General features: G+C 56.3%; 1 protein-coding gene across 4 annotated transcripts; it reads right to left on the reverse strand.

The window, feature by feature from the left end:
• Positions 1-2,465: 2,465 nt before the first annotated feature.
• Positions 2,466-20,392, reverse strand: AMOTL2 (angiomotin like 2). 4 transcript variants are annotated; one of them, XM_079795326.1, is made up of 10 exons: positions 20,194-20,392; positions 16,541-17,332; positions 13,634-13,937; positions 12,475-12,619; positions 12,063-12,155; positions 7,830-8,125; positions 6,762-7,066; positions 5,854-6,071; positions 5,099-5,278; positions 2,466-4,327 (listed from the first exon to the last, which is right to left on the reverse strand). In XM_079795326.1, exons 2-10 carry the CDS (start codon positions 17,269-17,271, stop codon positions 4,269-4,271), a joined length of 2,331 nt encoding a protein of 776 aa, XP_079651452.1. In that variant the 5' UTR covers positions 17,272-17,332; positions 20,194-20,392; the 3' UTR covers positions 2,466-4,268. The 4 variants fall into 4 exon arrangements, with proteins under 4 accessions (XP_079651452.1, XP_079651451.1, XP_079651453.1 ...); XM_079795325.1 differs by having other exon boundaries at positions 20,031-20,392; XM_079795327.1 differs by lacking the exon at positions 20,194-20,392 and adding an exon at positions 19,431-19,915.
• Positions 20,393-22,382: the final 1,990 nt, after the last annotated feature.

A 22,382-nucleotide genomic window follows, 5' to 3' on the forward strand; every position in this document is an offset into this window, starting at 1 on the left:
GTCACACACAGCAAGGGCTGTTCAGGGACCACTGTATCCTGGCTGGGCCCTCACGGAGCTAGGAGTCAGGATGGTGACATTTCGAACAAGCTTCCTGTCCAGCTGGAGTCCCTGGAGGCAGTGGGTAGCCTCAGCCATTTCTGGGAGACGGGGCCTCCATTTGCTGCCCTTATCTTGGCGCTTTTCGCCAAGCCCTCTGAGCTAACAGATGTTTGAGCCAGGGGCAGAGTTAATGACTAACCAGGAGGAGAGAGAGAGGAGAGAGCTTGGACACACTCACAGGTAGCCTTCTGGCCTCTGGAGCACTTGGGGCCTCTTCTGAGCCACACCCCCAGCCCTGGTGAAGGCAGGGCAGGCAGGGCCGGGCTGTCCCTGGCAGAGAAATTTGGCCTCCAAAGGGCCCAGCAGCACCACCTGTGAGACCCAGGGACTGGTCCCTCATCACCCAGGCCCCCTCATCACAGGTGCCCAAGCACAACACTCTCCTACCCAGGGCCCGCCCAACCCCACCAGGGCCTACAGCTCCACCTGTTTCTCCACCGGTTCCGGAGCTTTGTTAGGCTAACGTACAAAGTGCTCTGGGAAGTGGCTCCTCAGACCCACCTGTGACCATGAGGCTGCAAGGGCACCAGCCAGAAGATTTGGGCGCCCCCCACATCTTTTACTGTGACACGCTCAGGCACACATGTGCACAGACGCATAAACACACATACGCATGTTGGGCAGGCCGGGTTGGTTTCTTCACTCCCCGGGTCTGTGCCAAGGAAATAGTAAAGTGAATCCTGAGAGACTAGCTCTTGCAAAAGGCACAGATGCTTCGGAAGTCCTTGGCCAAAGGTGAGGGTGGGTGGCGCTGTTGGGGCTTCCTGCCCCTGGTCTGAGCTGCCCCCCCGCCCCCCGGGGCTCTTTAAGGGGGCAGGTGGAGGTGAACAGGAACTTCTCTGCTAAGCTGGTTTTTAAAACGCCACGGGCACTACCATTTTGTCTGGACACCACAGTGTGGCCGAGGGCTGGTGCGGCCAAAGGAAGCGCAGCGGGAGCAGAGTTCCACCATCCAGGCCACCTAGTGCATCCTGGGAAGGCAACCTAGCCACACGGCCAGACCCGATCCAGGGCCTGGTAGGAGTAAGGTGGGCATGGATGCTGCCAGGTGAAGACAGCTTGGAGAGGGCTGGGGTGACCAGGGGGTGGAGTTTGTGGCCTCTGATTGTGCTGGGCGGGGAATCCTGCATGGAGAGCTCCCCGTTCCATAGGCCCCATTACCATTTGCAAAGTTGCTAAAAAAAAAAGTCCTTGGAGGTTTCCAATACTTCGCTCTGACTCCAATTTCTTGTGGGCAGAGAGGCCGGCTCAGGAAGACATATTCTTAGGGTCCTACTAATCACTCACCAACATGACTGCTGAGTCCCCACACCTGCCCTGAAAGTGCTCCGCCCAGAGCTGCTCAGTGCTGTGCCCTGCCTGGCTACCTGCCAGCCCACATCCTGATAGGGAACCTTGGTGTCAACGGGCCCATGGAGGTAGGTACTGTTTCTGATACAGCACCTGAGACCGAGAGTGTTTTTCTCTTCTCTGGATTGAAGTGACATGCTTTCCTGAGCTTAGGCAAGAGTGGTGAAGCCACAGCAAGGGAGAGAGGCAGTGCCCACGAACATGCCATACACACCCTCTGCCCACATCCAGGCAGAGGGCAAGCACAGTGCCCAGTCTCTCAGAGGGTCCCAGAGCACTTTCTGTGATGGGTGGGGGTGAAGAGAAGACAGGAGTGTGAGTGGACGAGAAATCCACCTCTGGGCACCCTCTCCTACTGTGGTCATCAGTGTGTGGTCACACAAAGCCGGTTGGACAAAGCCACCTGGAGAGGCTGCCCATCTGTCAGACCCTCTCAGGCTGAAGTGTTCTCTGTGAAAGTGCAAAGAATGCCAACATCCTGCCCGACCGGCATGCCTAGTGGTTGAGCGTTGATCTATGAACCAGGAGGTCAGGGTTCGATTCCTGGTCAGGTTGCAGGCTCGATCCCCAGGGGGAGACGTGATTCTCTCTCATCATTGATGTTTCTCTCTCTCTCCCTTCCTCTCTGAAATCAATAAGTATATATATATTTTTTTAAAAAGCCAACATCCTCACTCCAATTCGCTCCTTAATGCAGCTTCACAAAATTCCAGACACGGATGGATCCTTGAAGAGGTTATACCGTGTACCATCCTAGCCCTTCAAATGAAGATGGATCACCCAGCTGGAAAATGGAAACTGGCACCCTTCACTCAACACGAGGAATGGCAGTGACCCTGAGCCGGCCGTGTATGGATATGCTCTGGCCAACATTAAAGAACCAAGGCACACAGGAGCACAGAGGCGGGGTGTGGGGGTACAGTTCAGGGCTGAGTGGTCAGACACTATGACATGGGTGGCTCCCTCCCAGTCCCCATCCCCTTTGCTTTCCTTCTTTCTCAGTGCAGTCTCACCTGTACAGACACCACTTTTAATTCTTATTTTTTATTAAAATACTGTAATACCCAGTGGAATGCAGCAGCAATCCTGGTACAGGGTGGCATAACAAAACAGCCATGTTTACATTTTAAATATTTACGATAACTTAAACATACAGACACACATCATGGTCTTTGGCAGAAAATGTTCACAGCACAAAAAAATACTTTAAAAGAAATACCAAATATTAATCCAAAATATATTAAGTTGTGTTTTTTTTTCCTTTCACAATACTTTTTTACCTTTTTTTCCTCCTTTTTTTTTCTTTTTGCTTTGTAAACAATGCACATGAACCAAATGTATTTTTCAGCTTTAAGAGGACAAGGGGGTTTTAAAAAAATATGCAATTGTCCAGCAAATGCAAATGTCCAAAAAGGAACCATGGGAATAAAATAACACATACAGAACTTAAAAACAGGAAAGGAAAAAATGAAGATTCAAGAACTAAAAATAGTCAAGACAAACTGCTCAAGCCCACCAATCGCTCCCGGGGCTGAGCTGGGGCAGGGGGGTGGACGTTCTTTAAGACCAGAAGTCTAAGTCAGTGCTGCCGGCAGGCTGCCACGGGGATGCTTTGCTCTAATTCCAAGCACTGGCCCTGCTTCCGGGCGCCGGGCACGGGTAGCTAGAGGAGCCAGCCTCACAGGTGCCATTCTGTGATGGGGGCTCCCTTCAAAGAATTGTCACGTCCTCATTGACTAGTTTTCACCAGCATTGCTCCCTCTCTCAATCCTTCCAGGTGGGAACAAAGACTCTGATGAGAACAAGGCAATGTCTTGTTTTCTTCGAGAACTGGGTGCAAGGAAGACCACCGTGGCAGATGTCTGCGTGTGGTGGCTCACTTCATCTGGCTCAGGGTTCACAACCAGACCGACAGGCTGTCCCAGGGACAGGAGCTGTGGAGCCATTGCAAGAGGCTGGTGATGGCGAGGGTCCCATGGGCATTTAAAACGGCTCAAGGTGGGAGGAAAAGACAGCGGAATATTCCGTGGATCAACCGGTATCAAAATCCACGGGCCAAGAACTTGAGAACTAACTGGGAGGCTGGTCAGAAGTTCCAGGAACCGTGGCAGCAGGGATGAGAGCACGGAAGGAGGGACAAGTCCGAAGCAGCACGCTTCAATCTTCTGTTCCACAAGCAAGGGAGTTATGTACAAACTGCCCAGCAGATCCCAGTCCACTAACCAGCCCCTGCCCACTCCCAGTGAAGGGGTGATGCCGTGGCTTCTGTAGGACTAACACCTTCAAACGGTCCCCCACAGGAGCAAGTCTTAGTGGTCCCAAGGAGGCAGTGAGTAGCTGAGGAGCAAATGAGGTTGGCTGGGACCACTCTTAGCCAGAGGGGAACACCATGGCCAACTCCATTACCGAACCAGACTACCTATTGTCCATGGGCAGCCATCCTTGGAAGTCAGCCCCTAAACCAAAATATCCCCTCCCTTCCTCCCTGTCAACTGGGGATGCACAGGGTGTCTCAGCTCTCTTCTAGGCCTTCAGTCGATACCCCAGCAGCAAGGCTTGGGCAGCAGGTAAAGGCTGAATCCTCATCCTGCATGAGCCTGGGAAGAATGTGGGGCTAAGAAGCAGGGTCTTCTTGGGCACAGGCACATCCCTCTCTCCCTGTAGCATCCTTCCTAAGCTCCTGGGGCCAGATGGTCAACGGGAATGAGTGCCCGGCTGGCGAAGTGGGGAAGCAGCAGTTGGAGGGGCTGCTGGAATGGCCGCGAGTGGCAGAGGAGAGCAGGGAACGGTTCGGAGTCCCCATGCCATCCACTCCTTCAGATCAGTATCTCCACCATGTCTGACAAGTCCTGGACTCTCGATGCAGCAACAGAGTCTACAGGAACAAGAGCACAGGCACACACATTAGCAAGTGTTTCCAGACCACTATGTTCAACTCTGGTACATTCTGAAGATAGGATCTTTCTTCACCAACTTTCCCTACCTCAGCTCCCAGGGACCCGGGTTCCCATAACTTGGCCAACCAGGCACAATGCTCTGCTCCCTCTCAGCTCTCCACCCAGACTCCCAACCTCCTGCGCGGAAGACACATTTGTTTATAACTTTGAACTCCTTGGAGGGCCCTGAGGGAGGCAGGCTGCTGCATTCTTTTCATGCCTGTGGTTTTCTGAGCCGTGAGGCACAAGCAAATATGCAAAGGCTAATGTGAAAGGGAGCAAAAAATTTTAAATGGCATCTTCTCAACTTTCTCCTTCCTGGACTCTTTCGAAACCAAGTCTTCCAACTCGAGAGTGCCATCGGGATAATTAGCCAATCTCCACAGTCTTAGATATTTAGACCGGCAATTAAATGTGTAAGGAAAACTAGGAAAGAGGAGATAAAGTGTCTCCCATGGGGTGGCTTTCTTTCTGAACCCTGGATCTGTCTGTAATCAGGGCTTTCTGTTCCTCTATTCACGCACCCAAGCAGCCCTCAAGTCCACACTGAGGTGGGCCATATGCCCTGCTGGCCAGGCACGTGCAGGGCCCCCCTGGAGTGGAGGCAATGAACATAAGGGGTCTGGGAAGGAGTGTGGTACTGAATGCAGTTCGCACCCCAATGTGTCCTCAGCCTTGCTAGGCACAGCAGCCAGGAAGTGGGGACTTACCCAGTGAGGCTGTCCTCTGGCCACTGCTGCACCCCAGAAGGCTGTCGGGCTCCAGTCCCAGGCAGGCCGGGGTGCTGTCCGGGAGGCCGTCAGTCTGGGTGCTGCCATCTCTGCTCCCGTGTTTGGCATGGGCAGGAAGGGGAGCTGTGGCCACTGGCTCCTCCACAGGAGCCTTGTCTGCTGGGAAAGCAGAGGGTGATAGTTATTGCCTCGTCCATAAGATGTGGCCCCCATGAAGAAGGACACCCCAAGTTAACTGCACCTATGGTGAGCAAAAGGTGCTTCAGGTTGCTCTTGGTTGGCAAGACCTTCAATTAGGACCAAATATTTCTGTTTCCAAATGGGAATAACTATCAGGCTTGATTGGTTCCCAAAGGTTTTGAGTGATAGAACCCTTCTTTGTAGATTAAATCTTAAAATCAACAGGGATTCTAGAATTTCTAGGGCTCCTGCTTAGAAGGAGTGAGGGTAGGGAGCTTGCCTCCAAGGTGCATTTGCACAGAGAGCTTTATTTTTACTTAGAGGCTAAGTGGCTGGGCACAGAGGGTGACGAAATGTAGGGAGAGGGGGGCTGCAGCCCCCCGCTTCACACTGGCGAAGACAGCTGTGGGAGGCAGGATCGTTGGAGTCAGAGTATAAGCTGGCTCCCAGGTAAGGGGTCAGGAAGCCCTGGTTCCTCTGAGCTTCAGTTCTGGGAGGAAAGGCCTCAGAGCCACCTTCCCTTCTACCTATGCGACCCACCAGCCCCCGCTCACCTGCAGCCAACCAGGCAGGGGCATCCATTTGCCGCTCACTGGAGGAGAGCGCCTGCCAGCCCTGGCTCGCTGTTGCTGCAGCCGCGAAGACAGATGGCACGGACTTGGCGGGCCGCAGGGAGCCCTGGGGGGCCTTGCTAGGGTCTTTCCTGGAGCGCTGCTGCAGGACCTTGATCACCGCATCCTTCTCCAGGATCTGGGCATGGAGCACCTTTAACCTGAGGGGAGAGGTCATGCCCACATCGTTAGACCCAGAGACCCAGCAGCGCTCACCTTTCCCACCTGGTAAATGCTAGAGGGAAAGCCCTCCCTACAGCCAGGCTGGACCCAAGTGCCCTTGCAGCAGGGCCAGGAGGGGGCCTTTGGAAAGGTCATCAGGGGCGGGTTCTGGACTCATCTGATGAGAGCAACAGCACAACCCTCGCCCTGGGGTGCAACCCCTGAGCTGAAATCATCAAATGGGCTCAGTCAATGTGCTTGTGCCTCTGAGTCAAACACAGGACAAATGAAATCGAGGGGCCTCTGGCATTAATTTTGGAGAGAAAATGCTAGCTAACCCCAAGCCAGGGACCCAGTCCACATTCCTTCGGAGTGGGACATGGTGTGGCCTCAGTTGGAGAGTCTCTGATTTACATGGTGGAAGGGGAGCAGGTAGAGGCCCTGAGCCTTCCGGCATCCAGCACCTCCATAGCCAGGGTGTCTCCTGGGCAGGTCCAGGGCTCAGTTGCTATCTCTGGGAAAGTACATGCATACAACGCCTGGTGTGCCCAACACACAGGGCCAGCTCAGAAGTAGGAGGGCCTGCTGAGCCATGTGGGGAGAGGGGACTGTTCATCAGAAATTAAGGGCTGGACACTGATACCTCCCACCCCACCTCGGGGGCCCTGGCCTGGCCTGCCATGCCGAACCTGCTTTCCATCTCCTGATGCCTGTGGCCGCCGGCGAGGAGGCCCTCATTGAAGCTGCTGCTGGGTGAGGGCTGGGGGGAGTGTCGGATGAGAGTGGTGTCGCGCTGGGCAGCGGCCGTGGCAGCTGCGTCCATGGCAAACTGCCTCATGGCACATTCCTCCAAATACTTCTGCTCCCACTTGGTCATGTCAGCCTCCAGCGCCAGGATCTGCTCCTCCTTCTCCCGCAGTTGCTCTGATAGTCGCAGGGCACTCAGTTCTGGGGACCCACCACTGCCACCACCACTGGGGGTGCTGACCTGTCTCTGCAAAGCAAGGAGTACTGTGGTCAAGGATGGAGGCTGGGGTGTGCCGGCCACTGGTGCTCACCCCCAAAGGACTCTGGCTTATGCCTGTGTTCGTTCAGCCATTCGCAGCACACTCTTCTCCCATCCCGCGTCCACCCAGAGACAAAGGAGGTGGCAAGGTCCCCACATCCCTGCCCCAAATCCTGTGGCCAAGGGTGTGGGAAAGACCAGGCCTGCCTCTGCACAGGTGACCACACACATTATCCTCTAAACGGGGAAAGGAGCGCTCTTCATAATGACCCTTGGTAACGGGTGTCAACTAAACACATCCCAGGAGACTTGGTCATCCTACCTCTGTGGAGACAGAACTCTCTCTGGTTCGTAAATACCAGAGTTATTTACACCGTCCAAAGTGAGGGCAAAGACTTAGGATCTGTGTGTCCATCTCCCTTGATCTTGGGGAGACATATATAAGAGTGGCTGGTCTTCTATATCAAAGATCCGGAACCGCTTTTTTCTAGAGACCAAGAACACCAACCCCGGCTGCTCCTGAGGACAGAAGCCCAAGTCTCGAGTGCCCAGGATCGGCACATGGCCGAGTGGCAGAGCCTCTGCTGGGACTGGAGGTTTGGAGGAGTCTTGCAGCCAGGGTAGAGCAGAGATCACCCTGGCTTTCCAAGGGGGCCTCGCCTGCTCTGTGCAGGGGTTCCCCAGGACTTTGAAACTGTCCTCCCCAGGGGCTGCCCTAGCGCTGCCACCTCCACAGGGCTCCCCAGCTCACCTGCTGTGCACGCAGGGCCTTGAGTTCCTGCTCCAGGCGCGTGCGCAGACGTAGCTCCAGCTGCTCCCGCTTCTCACATGCCACCTGCAGCTGCCCGAGTGCCTGCTGCAGCCGCTCCACCTTCTCCACGTAGGCCTGCTTCTTGCGCAGCTCCTCCTCGGCGCGCGCCGCCCGGCCCTGGGCATTGCTCAGAGCCTGCTCCAGCAGCTCGGCGCGCCGCCGCTGGTCCTCGATGGCACCACGCAGCAGTGCGATCTCCCGTTCCAGCTTCTCCTGCTCCTGCTGCTGCTCATAGCCTGCAGGGAGAGAGGGGGGCTCGGTCAGTGACAGCGGCCACCCTGGCAGGCCCTACTGGGCGCCCACTGAGGGCCAGGCTCCATGCTGACTGCTGGGGGAGCATACTTGCATCTTATCCACTCAACAACCCTAAGAGTTGGGTACCATCATTAACCCCGTTATGGGTGAGGAAACTGGGGCTCGGGTTAAGTTGGGAGTCAATGGCCATGCAGGACCAGGGCCCTTGCAGTTGTCTCTCTAGGTTACACTGTCTCTCTGCTGGGATATGGCCAAGGAACAGCCCCAAACACTGTCCACAGGTGTCATGGTTTCTAAAATATATTCACAATTTCCCCTGAGCCTCCTAAGGACACGAGAGACTGGCCAGATAGGAACTGTGATGCCCATTTACAGATGAGAAAACAGAGGCTCAGGTGGACTGTGACATGGACATCGCTCAAGTGGGAGGATGAAGGAACAGGGACGAGCACCACCATTAGCTACCCTACAAGCTAGGCACCTGCACTTCCTATTCTGCTGAAGCCTCCAATAACCGCCCCTTCGAGGTAGGATTTGTGACCTCCAACTGACAGGGGAGGAAACATAAGAAGTGAAGGGTACTGCCAGATGGGAACACATGTCAGCCTGGCTCCCCAAACCAGGCTGCTTCTGGCTTTGGTATAAAACCCTGCACCCAGGGCCTCCCAAAGTGGACTCCAGGGCTCATTCTACAGACCCAGCATCCCCCACCCCCACCCCAGCCATTACTTTCCATGGCCTGGAGACACTACTGAGATATGGGCAACCGGGCTCATAAAGAAATGCAAACTTTGGAGCACAATGAAAAAGACGATGGTCCGAAGATTTGTGCCTGAGGTTCCAGCTATCCTGACTTTTACATCATCTTGTTCACTGTCCAGGAGAGCTCAGTTCACAGACGGCTCCATTAGCAGGGCCAAGCAAGACTTGAGCCAGACCACGGAATCCTTCAGCCGATGCTCTAGGCTTAAACCCACCTCCCAGGCTTGCCGCCCCCGGGCAAGCGTGTCCACTGCCTGCCTTGCTGGAGGGCAGAAGGGGGTTTGGGCCCAGGGCCTGCCTGCTGCACTCAGAGGCACTGGAGTAGCACAGTCACAGCACAGTGGAGTTTTCGGCTGTAACGAGGCTGCCCTATCCTGCGCCAGTCAGTGCAGGAGCCACTTGGCATGTGCGGCCAGTGAGCACTTGAAATGGAGCCGGTTGGAGGGAGACACTAAATTTTTCATTTTAATCTTTGGGTCACGTGTGGCTAAGTACTGTTGTAAAGGACAGTACGGGTTCTGGGACAGAAGACTGGACACTTGGGATCTGGGCAGACAGAAAGGAGGATTCAATTACTCGGGGCCCTGGGAGAGGAGGGAGGTCACAGACGACTCAGGTCAGCTCTGGTTCCCTCTGGATTCCTGAAGGCTGGGCCCAAAGCCGGCCTCATTCCTTGGTGTGGGGGGAAAAGATGGGGAAGCTCAACATGATTGAAAATTGCGTTGCTCCTATTGGGCCCGCTTAACATTCAGTGAGTGGGGTGGAGCGGGTAGGCAAGGCCAGCAGACTGAGAGTTTGGACCTAGAGACAAGGACCCTCTCCTGTGTGGGTTCGACAGCTTACAGTTTGCAGGAGGCCTGTATCTCATCCCAGTCATCTAACTGTCCTCCTGTCTTCAAGAACTGCCGAGGGGGATAGGGCTAGGAGAACCAGGCGGCAGGGCTCTCGGCCAGATCCCCAGAAAGGGCAGGGCACGACCAGAGCAGGCAGAGCTGGGGTCTGTAGAGCTGGGGTCTGTGCGGCTGGCCTGGTAGGAGAGGCAGTGGCACTGGCGATAGGGATCACACTTCCCCCTACTAGTGGGGCGTGGAGGAGAGGCTGAGGTCAACCAGAGACATTCTCCCTGAGAGTTCTGTGTTTCCCCATGGCTATTAAGGAGCAAGAAGGAGTTGTTTAGGTCTCCTCAGCCTTTGGGGGAGGAGTGGGAAGTCTTAGCCTTCTGCTTCCAGTAGCTTCCTGCCGCCTAGCACAATCTCTAGGGCCCTAGCAGGGGTTGGGAGTTCTCAGGCCTTGGACATCCCCAGCCATGGGCCTGCCTGTCTGGGAGGGAATTTTCTGGGTGGAGGAAGCCTGCGGGGGGAGGGGGGGGGAGGAGGGGGGGGAGGGGAGGCAGAACCAGCTGTGGAGGGAGCAGGGGGATGCCCTTTCGCCTTGAGAAATAGAGCCCCTCCCACCCCCACCTGCACACTCCAGTCGGCCTTTGTGTCCACTCTCTCTCCTCCCAAAGCAGCAGCGGGCGGGGAAGGGCCAGGTGAAGGGGGCAGGGCTGTGCAGCGAGGAAGCAGAGGGGGGACGGCCCAGAGTAGAACAGCCCAGCGGCTCTGGAATGCCAGGCATCCAGGTCACCCGCGGCTGCGAGATTACTGGCTCCAGCGAGGAGCCAAGAACAGCCTGGCGCTCGCTCCCCAGGGAGCGGAAATGCCTCCAGGCCGGTTCCCCCACGCCCCTCCTCTGCTGGCTCCCAGAAACTCGCAGTGACTTCCTTTGTTTGGCAGATCCAGGGCCCAGAAGTGGGCCTTCCTCCCGGACACCCCTATTCTGCCGCCTCCCAGCAACTGGTCCTCTCCAGACACCCAAGGGCTGCAGCCTCCCCTTACTCCCTCATCCTAGAGACACGAGCCATTGCCACCTCGCCCCACCCTGCCAGTACAGCCCAGCCTACCTCCTGCCCCACCCCACCCCACCCCCTTCAGTGCTGTTCACCCATTCCAGGCCCTGAACTCTCCTTGAGGAAGAAGGACGTGCTGCCAGTCAGAGCTCATTCCTCCAGCGGCTCCACCATTTCTGGTCACCCCCTACTCGCCGTGCCAACCACAGGCTTCCTGAAGGTTCCTTCCTCAAGGCCACCCTCACCCAGACACCAAACACCCCCATTCCTCTTCTCTGCACAGCCCCCCGCAAATATCACTATAAAACCAAGTAGGATCATACAGTAGGAGCTCAATAAATGCCTCTTTGATTGCTACAGCTCCCTGCTGCTGAGCTTAGTGCTTCCTCTGCCCCCACCCCACCCCCACGCACCTCTCCTTGAACCTTCTAGATGTTTCTTCACCTGTGGCCCACTCTTCATCCCTGCCATTCCCACAGAGCCTCTCCCTCTGGCCACTGGGGACCCCCTAGTCATTGGTCTCCAGGGCCAGGGTACCCTGTTCCCATGAATCTGTGTCTCTTTACTCTGCTCCTTCCTCAAGCTTAGCCCCTCTCTCCTCACCTCCCTGCCACAGCACCTTCCCGGGCCTGTTCTCACCCTCTGCGCAACACCTGCCAGGTGCTTGCTCAGCACAGTGCAGCTGAGGAACCAAGGAAAGACTGAATGGAATAGCCAATAATCAACTCATCTCTTCAAGGCGGCTTCCACCAACCCCTTGAGGGAAGCCTCCCAGCCCCTTTTGTAGACTGCACCTGTTGGTTAAGCTCCAGGAACCCATTTTTGCTGTCTTCAGGTGCCACCATGCTCCGCAGCTTCTCACCTGCACACTGGGCACCCCCAACCCTTCTGTTGCCTGAAACTTGGGGAAACTCACTCTTCCTCTCTTTCCTCTCACCATCTCCAGGGCGATCCTGCCTCCTCCACTGCCCTCTACACCTCTGCTTCCAAAGGACACTGCCCTGATGGTCAGCACCACAGCTCGCCAGCTGTCCCTTCTTGTATCCACTGATCTCCCCAATAAAGAGAGAACCAAATATTATTCTTCTTCGGAAGGCACCCCTCGCCCCCAGTCCAGTCCAGTGCTCGGCGCATAGTAGGCATTCAGTAAACCTGTGCTCAAAGGACTGTTTGACAAGGGCAAGATCCAGTCCTTACTGTCCAGAGGGGCTTCCATGGTCCCACCACCCATCCATCTGGCCAGGCTTCTGAGTGGGACCCCTACTCACTCTGAGCAAGCAGCTTGGCCACCATGTCCTGACTGCCGGCCTGGGCCTCCTGCATCTTGCTCGCCAGGCGGCGGTTTGCAGATTCCAATCTCTCTGTTTGAAATAAAGGAAAGATGCTTGAGTATCCAATGAAGCTGCCTACCCAGGTGTCCCCTGGAATCCTATCTATGGGGCTGTATCCTCCAAGGTAGGGATGGACTCATAGGGGAGCCCCTGGAGCAGTTCAGGGCCTGAGGAGGAGGGAGCAGCTAAGGCCACATAAACGAGAGTTCCACGGGGGGCTCCAAGGTCCAGAACTCAGAACGAGCATCTCCACCAAGGTGGCCCCCGAGGGGTCTCAACCTGGCCCTCTATGAGTCAACTTACACTCCTTTTTGCAGAGGACAGATCCAGCTGGGTGACCGGCTCTCACCTCTAAGATCCCGGTTGAAGTCCTGCAGCCTCCTCATCTCACTGTCCATCTTATTCCGCATGGTCTTCTCCAGGGCCTCCCGCTTGGAAGAGGCTCTCGTCAGGCTCTCGTGGGCCTCAGAGAGCCGCTGGACTTCGCTTTCCAGCTGCAAGAGGCAGACAGCAGAGCTGAAGGGGAGAGCTCCCGGGGTGTGTGTGGCTTCAAAGCCCCCTCCTCCACAGGCCCAGGCTGATCAGCTCTCCATCAGAGGAGGTGAGAGGAGAGGATAAAAAAACGAGAGCAAAAAATCCAGGTGGCGATAGTGGGAGGGTCAGAAGCTTGCAGCCTTGGGCCGTGGACCAGACTGCTGGGACCAGCAAGCCAGGGTCCCATCAACCTTCCTAAGGTCCAGATGCCTAATGAACCCAGGACTAAGTACCTCCAGGGGTGATTAAACACAGCTTTTCAACCTGAGCCCAGTGGGCCAGCAGTGGGCACAAAAAGATTCCAGCCATGTTCTGAGGTTGAACCTATTTTAGACACCACAGGACAGCCACGGGAGGTTTGAGGCCACCTGCTAAAGTTGAACACACAGCAGGAGACCTTCACTAAAGAATGGGGCACTGGACCCCTGTCTGAGTCGCCTCTGCCCGGACTATTTGCTCCTCTGGCCATCGCCATCCACTGTAGAGGGCCAGCCCGGCCCAGCTGCCCCTCCCACTTGGCTGCTGGCAGGTTCCACACGTGCTCCTAGTTGGCCTGTGATTCCAATAAGTCGCTCGTTTTTTTCCAAGAGGAGGGGCTTTCTCTTTGGCCAGAATTGGCCTAGAACAGACTTGCTGTTGTGTGGGGGACACAAAGGGCTCTCTGTGGGAGGTGTCCGCGGGACAGGAAGGGTGCGAGTATGCAGGGAGCTGGTGAATGAGCTCTTTCTAATCACCCCTGGCCAGCAACTGCTCATGCTCCAGACCTGCTCTGCTGCCCTCGCGGCTGCTCCCCAGCTGTCTGGAGTCAGCCAGGAAGGGTGCATGAGGGATTAGGGGGTGGGGGGCAGAGGGACGGGTAGAAAGCCCAGCCAGACAAGGTTTCAGACTCCGCTGCCTCCCCTTCGACTGCCCACTCCCCAGTCAGCCGTCGGGTCCCGTCCTCCCCCTGCCCCTGAGGCCCCAGCAGGGCCTACCTTCTCCATTCGGCCAGCCTTCTCCGCTGAGCTCTCCAGCTCTCTTTGTAGTCTCTCATTGTCCCTCTGTAGCCTGGCATTCTCCCTCAGCACAGCCTCCATCTGGGCCAGTTGGGCACTGCCCGACGTGGCCGAGGAAGCCTGGGTGTTTGCTGGCCCCTCCACCCCAGGTGGACTGAGGGACCCTAGTGGGCCGTGGCCAAGAGCAGCTGGGTGTGGGGGTGGAAGGTGCTCCTGGGGTTGCTGCAGGTACTGGTACTGCTGCTGCTGGAGGAATACAGGAGGCACCTGGGCCTGCAGGATCCTGGGGAACAGAAAAGATGATGCTCAGAGACTGCACAGACCTCCCCCGGAGCAGCCCTGGGTCGGCCCAGCCCTCCTGGGCACACTAGAAAGACAAGTCCACTCAGCCTCCCCACAGTGGGAAAGGCCTTTTCCACAAGGTGTCTGCCAAAGACCCTCAAGGGCCAGGAGAGCAGGGCTAGAGGGGATTCGGGCCAGAAGGCTTGTTTCTCTCCCAGCTCCACTGTGGCCAGGGCCTTAGGGATTAGCCTGGGCAGTCCTGGGCTTCCTCAACAACCAGTGCTTAAAGAAGGCATCTTTAAAAATACACACTGGAACCTTTGAATCAAAGGCAGGTTCTTTTTGGGTCTGGAGGCCACATCCATCCTGACTGAGCACACCGCCTTCCAAGGCCCCTGGACCACTTGGTGGCTGAGCCCCAGCAGCTACCTGTGTGTCTGTTAGGGGCCTCTAGTGTCAGGCGTGACGTTAGCACCTGCCAGCGGGGCACACACCTTTCTCCCTCCTAGTTCGGGTCCCTGGCAGAAACATTTTTAGATGACTGTGACTAAGGTGAGAGTGGCGAGACAGAGGTCAGAACGAGTCTGAGCGCCAGTCTGACAAAGTAGGCATTTGCATTCCCCAAGGTGCCAGCTTGGCTCTGCTAAATCTGAGGGTAGGCTTCTCTCGCTTCAAGGGGGTTCACCAGGGCCATACAGGCCTGGCAGAGTGCTGGGCCTCAGGCAGGTGCTACCATAACGGTGGCCCATCCTCTACCTCTCCTAGTGGGGACCGCAACTTACTCTCTGTTTAAAGAGTAAGTGTGACCCAGACACTGCATTTTCTTAGCTGGAGGGGCTGCCTCTGGGCTACCACCATAGCCCGAGTTTAGGGACAATGCTTGACTGGCTTCTAGCACTGGTGGATCACAAGCCTCAGGGTCTTGTGTTGAGGGAGGGAGCAAAGAGCAAGGGGCCTGTGACGCCAAGAGTAAAACAACAGACTGTCTCAGTTTTACCAGGAATTGTTCAAGTCCCAGAAACCCCACGAAAAATGTAATTCCACTTCTGGGTCCATCATCTCAGTCCTCATGCCCGCCCTCCCCTCACCCCTTCCCCTGCAGCCTTGCTCCCTTGTTCTTCTCAGGACCCTAGGCTAAAAGACCCTGCCTTCGGTTCCCAACACACAGTCCTCATCTGATCGGCTAAGGCAGAGCTTCCAGTGAGCGCTGAGCAGAGGGTCCCACTGAAATGCCCAGCCCCCCTGCACTGCCTAATGCGGCCTTCTCGGGGTTCCTTCACGGAACTTGCTCCCCCTGCACCGGGCCTGGCAGACCCAACTGGCATTCTTTGGGGATGACTTAGCTCCCAGAAAGAATAGAGTCTCCTTTCCCTTCACACTTGCTCTCCCTTCCCTGCCCCCTCCCTCTCTTTTTTTTGTTCTCCTGCAAACAGTCTACTTCCTTTCCGCGATATTATCTTTTCCTGACAGGGTCCAATAAGGCTGGTCCCAAAGAAGAAACCACGACTCAGCTTCCGACACTTTCCCCAACCCAGCCCTGAGAAGGGAGATAAGGTAGGGGGCCTGGGAGGTAACGGCTGGGGAGAACCCACAAGGCTCTCTGGTTCCTCCAATACCAACATCCTCGCGTCACTCATTTCTCGAGAGCAAGGAAAGGCCAAAAGGTGGGAAGTGGGTGACTAAATGAAGAATCAGCGCGCATGAAGAGAAGCAGACTTTGACCTTGAGTCATCAGAGGAATGGAGCGTGCGGGTCCTCAGTCCCCTCTGGGAAGGGGGATCCGGGACCCCCGTGGGGTGATTCAGGGTGTGTGAAATGAAGAGTGTGTCAGCTTCATTTCTAGGAACCCGTATTTCTGCAAACTCTCTGGGCTCCCTGTCCCCATGCTTGTCCCTTAGCGGCCACTCTCTACAGGCAGCCAGGGAGGCCATTTTACAAAGGTAAGCCCAGCACATCCTCCAAAGGCTTTCCTTCACTTAGAATGAAACTCCAAGTCCCCCCGCAGCCTCTCAGAGCCTCCACAGAAAGGGGCTCATCTGGACCCTGAATGCTCTCCCCCTCCAGGCTGCAGACACAGGGATCACGGGGGTAAACATGAAAGGAAATGGACAGTAGAGACAGGGCAACTCTGCCCTGGTGCAGAACGGGGAGAGGTCTCTAAGGAGGCCAGTTGGTCCTTCCTGCCTCCAGGTAGGCCCGCCTCCCAGTACTCAGAGAAAGCACGGTCCACTTGTTAAAAATCTCCAGAGAAGGAGGTCCCCTTCTTCCCACTTAACTTAGAGTTTGGCAATGATTCCCAACCCTGCCTTTAGCAAGTTCTTTCTGAAACCTAACCTTTAACCCGCTGCTGTAACTCATACCCCCCCCCCCCCCGGGAACTCTAGTTAGTTGACTGCTATAGGTAGTTAGACATGGTGTCCATGTCCGAATCAAAGCAAGGGATGTCACTAAGTTCTCTCTGACCTTGGCTAAGTCGCTCTCTGGGCATTAGCTCCTCAGTCTTGGGAAGGAGCCGTGACACAAAGGGGCTCTGGAGGCTCTCTATCCTGGGAGAACGACACTGACAGGAAGTCAAGGGCTCGAAAGGGCAAGGTGGGCAGTTACCTGACTTCAGCATGCTGGAGGTGTGGGCTGCCGCGGGCGCGGTACCGCGGGTCGGTGACAGCAGTGGTGGTCTCGTGAGCTAGCACAACGTGTGGGTACTGAGGTGGAGGTCCTCGGGGCTCCGGGCCCTCGGCATGGGGGCCCCTGGGTGGGGGGCCCTGCTGATTGCGGGCCAGCTGTGGGAAGCTGTGGGAGGAGCTCATGTGGCTGGGGGCCCGGGCACCGTTCCTCTCCAGGGACAGCTGCAGGAGCCGCTCACTCAGGGAGCGCACATGGCCATGCCTCAGCTCCCGCAGGGCCTCATCTTGCCTCCGATTGCCTCCAGGGCCCCCTCGGGGATCTTGGTCACCAACATGTGGCCGGGGCCCTGCCTGCTGGGCCGCATAGTACTGCAAATGGGCTTTCGCCTCCTCGTAGGTGGGCAGCTCCTCACCCTTGCTGGGCTGTGGGCACAGCCGGTAGAGGGTATTCTCTGCCAGGTGGGTCTCACCGCCCTGGTGCTCCTGGCCCTGGGGCTCCTGCCTTGTGGCCTGCTGCACCTGGCTGTCCTCGGGTGCTAAAATCTCCAGGGAGGCTTGGGGGCTCCCTGTGCCCCCAGCTCCAGCCCCACCCCGCAGGGCCTGCTGCTGGATGGCCAGCAGCGTGCGTGTCTCAGTCAGGTTGCCATAGCGCAGCTGCTCCTGGATGAGGCGGTGCAGGACTGTTCCAGAGGAGTCTTCCAGCGTCCTCATGCTTCCTTAGCTTGCACACACCCACCCAGACAATGGCCAGAGGCACGTGGCTCCAGGGCACCTGGGAAGAAAGAAAGGAAGAACAATGAGTGGGGGCACATGGGAAAGGGACGAACTTTCCATTAGGTCCAAAGTATAATGGTCAACCGCCAGTGCTGCCCCTACTGATTAATGCAAGTTATCTAACCTCTGAGCCTCAGTTTCTCCAATAGAAAAAAACGGAAAGAATAACGCTTGCTGCATGAAGTTGCAAATTAAAAGAGACAATGGCTGTTGAGTTCTGGTGCACTATAATCTTTGGCAAAGGAATGCCATTTTAACTATATTTATGGGGACTTACTATGCCTTAGAGAAAGACACCAGTACCTAGAAGGTAATCAACCAGAAACCATAGCCTCCTGCAGTCAGCCACCCATCAAAGAGCCTGATGAGAGATTCCAGGACAGGCCTAGGTCAAAACAAACCACTTAGCTGTCCAGTCTAGGGGTGCACAGGACCACACTTTATTGACAGGTGATAAAGAATGAGTCCAAATCCAGTAGAAGCCCTGGGCAAACAGCCCCCAGCACCCTCTAGAATGAGGCACACCAAGCTTCAGCTAACTGACCACCCTTTACCCTGCGGAGCCCTCCCTGTCACAGGAGGACCTTGGCATCCACTCTGCAAGGGAAATAGAAAGAAGGAGAAGTGATTCTGGATTGGTGAATAAGGGATGAAAGAAGACACACTACAATAGGGCAATGGTTCTGTGAGATGAGGCAAAAGGTGCGACCCATCAAGGTCTGTGGGTCAGTCACAGAGCCTGTGTGTGTTGACAGCATCGGTATGGGTGCTCCAGGGAAAAAGAAAGAATGGACAATGTCTTTGAGTTTACAATTACCATCAGCCGCCGCCACCACACACACACTACTACTACTACTACTACTACTACTACTACTATTACTACTACTATTTGGAAAAGCCCCCTATGGTCCTCTAGCCACATAGCAGATGGGCACTCAGCATCTGGACACCAGTAACACCCAGTTGAGCCAAATGGAGGAGTAAGTGAAAGGAGGGGGTCCTTGGTTGCAGGGACCTGGAGCTGGAGGCTGGGGGCTGCGAGTGCAGGGAGATTACGTCCTGAGGAAGGTGTTCCCTTTGGAGCTTGGGCTCCCAGTGGCTCATGCCTGGAAGGCGGCCTTCCTACCAGGCTTCCTTTCCACAGCCTCCTCCAACACAAACCTCCAAACTGGGATTCAGGGAAAGCCAAACAAAACCCACACCTCCACAGGTCCTGTGTGCATGGGAGGAGGGGAATGGGAGGAATGTGGCCCTTCCGCTGCCACAAAACTAGATCCAGTGGCTGCTGCATTGGGCTTGGCAGGTTGTCAGAGCAGCCATTCCTAGGCCACTCCCTCCTCCCTGGCTGCCCACAGCGGAGGAGCAAGAGATAAGTGTGGAGGACATCTCTGTCCCCATCCTTCCCGGCACCCAAGCATGCTGTCCCCTCCCCCCACACTCTCCTGGAGTGGAGATGCGAGACTTCAGGGCTACCAGAGGCAACACAAACAAGAATCAGTTCGCCCTAGAGCAGCGATTTTCAACCGCTGTGCTGCAGAGAGGCACACTGGTGTGCCACAGGAATTTTTAAAACATGCAATACCTGACTATTTAGTCAGGGGCACTGACCTCTTTTCCCTTAGATTGCCAAATTAAAAAAAAAAAAAAAAGACAACAGCCAACGCAACAATAGCCCTCCAGTGAGAATGAATAAAACCTATCTATTTTTTATCAGATCGGCAAAAATATATATATATATATATTTTGGTGTGCCGCAGAATTTTAGTAATTAATTTATGTGTGCCAATCAATGAAAAAGGTTGAAAATCGTTGCCCTAGACTTTCACCCGCCAGGCATTTCCTAAGTCCCTCACTGTCCGCCTGACAGGGGACAGATCCCCGACCTCCTTCCCCCAACAATGTGCCTGGGAGCAGGGAACACCTCCTCCGGGCCTCTTCATCCCGAGTTTGTGCTCGTCAAGACCCTCAGGTGCACATCTCTGTAGCTGAGCCGTTACTAAAATCTGCGTCCCCCCGCACCCCACCTCCGCGGTTCTCACCGGCTGCAACAGCGCGCCGGGGTCTCTGAAACCCCTCCTTTCTAAGCCAGCACGCACCTCCGGCCTTGGCCCGGGCTCACGCGCGCCTAAGGAAAGAGTGAGGGTCTCTCCAACCGCACCGCAGCCGGGGAGCCCGCCCTACCCGCACGCCCAGACGACTACAAGCACCCGGGGGGCTGTCCGTGCGCCTAGAGCCGGCGGGCGAAGGTAGCCAGTGGCCCGGGGAGGTCTTTTAAGCGTCGCGGGCCCGCCTCCTTCCCTCCCTCGCCAGCCCTCTTTGTTTTCCGAATGCTCCAGCGCTGACGTCACCGGGCTGGACGGCTGGCTGCATTCTTTCTAAGTGAGAGCCAAAATCGTGGCTCCAAAGAGGATTTTCCAAGGAAGACAAAGAGGCATTCTTGGGCTAGCTGGGGGCAAAGGCACCTGTAACCCCCCCACCTACTCAAATCAGCCCCAGGGCCCTGAGACTTAAATGCGAAACGGCGCCTCTAGTTCTGTTCCGCGCCCCTCTCTCCTCGACCCGCGACCCAAACACGAACCCCGCTCTCCCCAGAGGCTGCCCCGTTCCCCAGCTCCCGGGGACCCGCGCGCCTTCGAGAACTCCCCCCACTCCGGGCGCACGGCGCGGCACCCTGGGGGCGGGAGGCCCTTGCCCACCTTTGTCACTGCCTACGAAGGGCTCCCTTGCGCCCTGAGGATGCTGGGTCCGCCGGGCTCCTGCTCTCGGAAAAGACCGAGCCGCGCCAGGGCACGGGATTCGACGGGGGCGCGTCCCTGCTGGCCCCGCGCGCTGCCTGAAGCGCCGACCGGCCTTCCTTACCGCTGAGGCCCGCGGGTGCCCAGCGCCGTCAGACCCGACGACCTAGCCCGGCTCTTCTCGGCTCAGCTCGGCGGCGGAGGTGTGCACTCGGCGGTGGCGCCGATGCTCTGGCCGCTCGGGCCCCAGCGCGCAGCCTCAGGGTCGGCCCGCGCTGGAGGCGGCTGCTATGCCAGGAATGTGAGAGTTTCAGGTTCCCCCTAGGGATCAAAGCGAACCACAAATAACCTCTCAGCGCGCCGCCCTCCTCCGCCCTCCGCCTCCTCCCGCTCCCTCCTCCCGGCCCCCACTGTCCTCCGGGGAGGCGGCGCTGCGGGCCTGGCGCGGGGCTGGCCCCCAAGCCCAGTTCTCGGGCTGCTCTGGACTCTCCAGGACGCACTGCGCCTCTCCCCGTCCCGCTCCCGCCTCCCCCTTCGATATGTGCTTTGCCTTCGGAACTGCTAGGGGCAAATTAACCCAACTCAGTCCAATACCTCCCCCAACCCCGTCCCCGCCTTCCTATCACCCCTTCACCCCACGGGCGGGATGACACAGAGGGACGTACATCGCGTGTCCCTGAAGGATTCTAGGTGTCGTTGCGGGAGAGGACTGGGCAAGGGGGGTGGGGGGCTCATTGTGTGTGTGTGTGTGTGTGTGTGTGTGTGTGTGTGTGTGTGTGTGTACATACAGGGGGGAGGAAGGCTGTAAAGTCACATCTGCCTGGTTGAACCGTGCACCACCCTTGGGAAGAGAAGACTTTGCTTCCTGCCCGGAGCCTTTTCCTAACCCCCACTGCTTTCACCGCTCGCGGCGACCTTTGAATTGCACTTTTATTGTTTACAAACACCTTTGCCAGCTCTTTTAGGATCTGTCTCCGCAGGAAGTGTGAATCTGGGTTGGAAAATGTACCAGTTAACGTGATCCACCGAACCAATGAATCACCTGCCGCCAGGCGCTTTGTCCAACTCTAACCGAAGAAGGCAGTCATGGGCAACTCTTGACGCAGAGCGCCCGATGTGCCGCCACCCGCTCTTCTAGTCATCCCACTCGGCCCTCCCAGTCATCCTGCCAGGGAGTTCTGTTACCATCCTTATGTTATAAATGACACCAAGTCTCTCTGAGAGGTTAATTAGATTGCCCCAGGTCACACAGGGAGTAAGTGATGAAGCCAGGTAACCACTGGGCTGCTTAGTTTCTCATTCTCAAAACCCTTCCATGGCCACCATAATCCAGGCTCCCTAGAGGGCCAGGCCAGGCTCTGGGAGCCCACCTCTCCCCATCTGCCCTCTCTCTGGCCCAGTGTCTTCTTTATTTCCCCTTATACCCCTGCCAGCCACCAACACCCCCCATGCCCCGCTCCCTCCATGTCCACTTCTGTTTCTCCTCTGGGTGCAATTCTCTCCTCTGCCCTCAGGACCCTCCCTCCCTCACCCACCTTCCTACCAAGCTGGTCCATTTGAGCTGATGGAAACCCTTTCTTCAGAAAGCCTGCCCTGACACACCCTCCCCACCTGCCTTTCCCTTCCCCCACAGCTCTGTTTGGCATTCCTGAACCTTAACCACACTGGGCCTCCTAACACATATTTGGGGCGGGGGGGGGGGGGGGTCTGTCAGTGCTGTCTACCAGGAGAACCAGGGCTAACTTCCACATGTGTCTGGGTCATCTCCTCCCCTCCCCACGAAGTTTGCAATTCCAAGATCTGCTGGAGGGGGACCAGGAACAAGAAAACTTTGTAAGTTTAAAGAGCTATTTACCGTCCAGGGACATTGTTAATTTTTAATAAAACCCTCCCAAAATATTTGTGTGTGTGTGTGTGTGTGTGTGTGTGTGTGTGTGTGTGTGTGTGTGATTTACTTGGAAGCCAAATATTGCATTTGGCTTCCCTCTGCAAACAGTGATCAGCTCTGAGACAAATGAGAAAATAAGTCATTTGTGCCAAGCTGAGGGATATTTGGCTATCCAAGGACCACCTCACAAAGAGAAACTACGGCCAATATGCCCCTGTCTCAACTAGGTACACTAGGTAGAAATTTGAGAAATGAGAAGGAAGAGAGAAGAGGTCCCCAGGTGGCCTTACCCTGTGGACAGCATTCTTCTTGGAAACCCTTGGTGGAGGTGTGAGAGTGGGTGTGGACCTGTGCACTCCGGGGTTGCAAAATCAGGGGAAAGGTCACATGGTACAGTTTCTGTCTTTGGGGCATTGGGGGACACC

The sequence above is a fragment of the Cnephaeus nilssonii genome (assembly GCF_951640355.1).
Source record: "Cnephaeus nilssonii genome assembly, chromosome: 17".
NCBI lineage: Eukaryota > Metazoa > Chordata > Mammalia > Chiroptera > Vespertilionidae > Cnephaeus > Cnephaeus nilssonii.

Excerpts from the sequence above, each read along its gene's own strand:
- AMOTL2 (XM_079795326.1), bottom strand. The coding sequence starts at position 17,271 with ATGAGGACGCTGGAAGACTCCTCTGGAACAGTCCTGCACCGCCTCATC. Across the intron at positions 13,938-16,540 it reads CTCCAGCATGCTGAAGTCAG|GATCCTGCAGGCCCAGGTGC; the intron begins GTAACTGCCCAC and ends TCTGTTCCCCAG. Across the intron at positions 8,126-12,062 it reads GGCCAAGCTGCTTGCTCAGA|GCTATGAGCAGCAGCAGGAG; the intron begins GTGAGTAGGGGT and ends CTCTCCCTGCAG.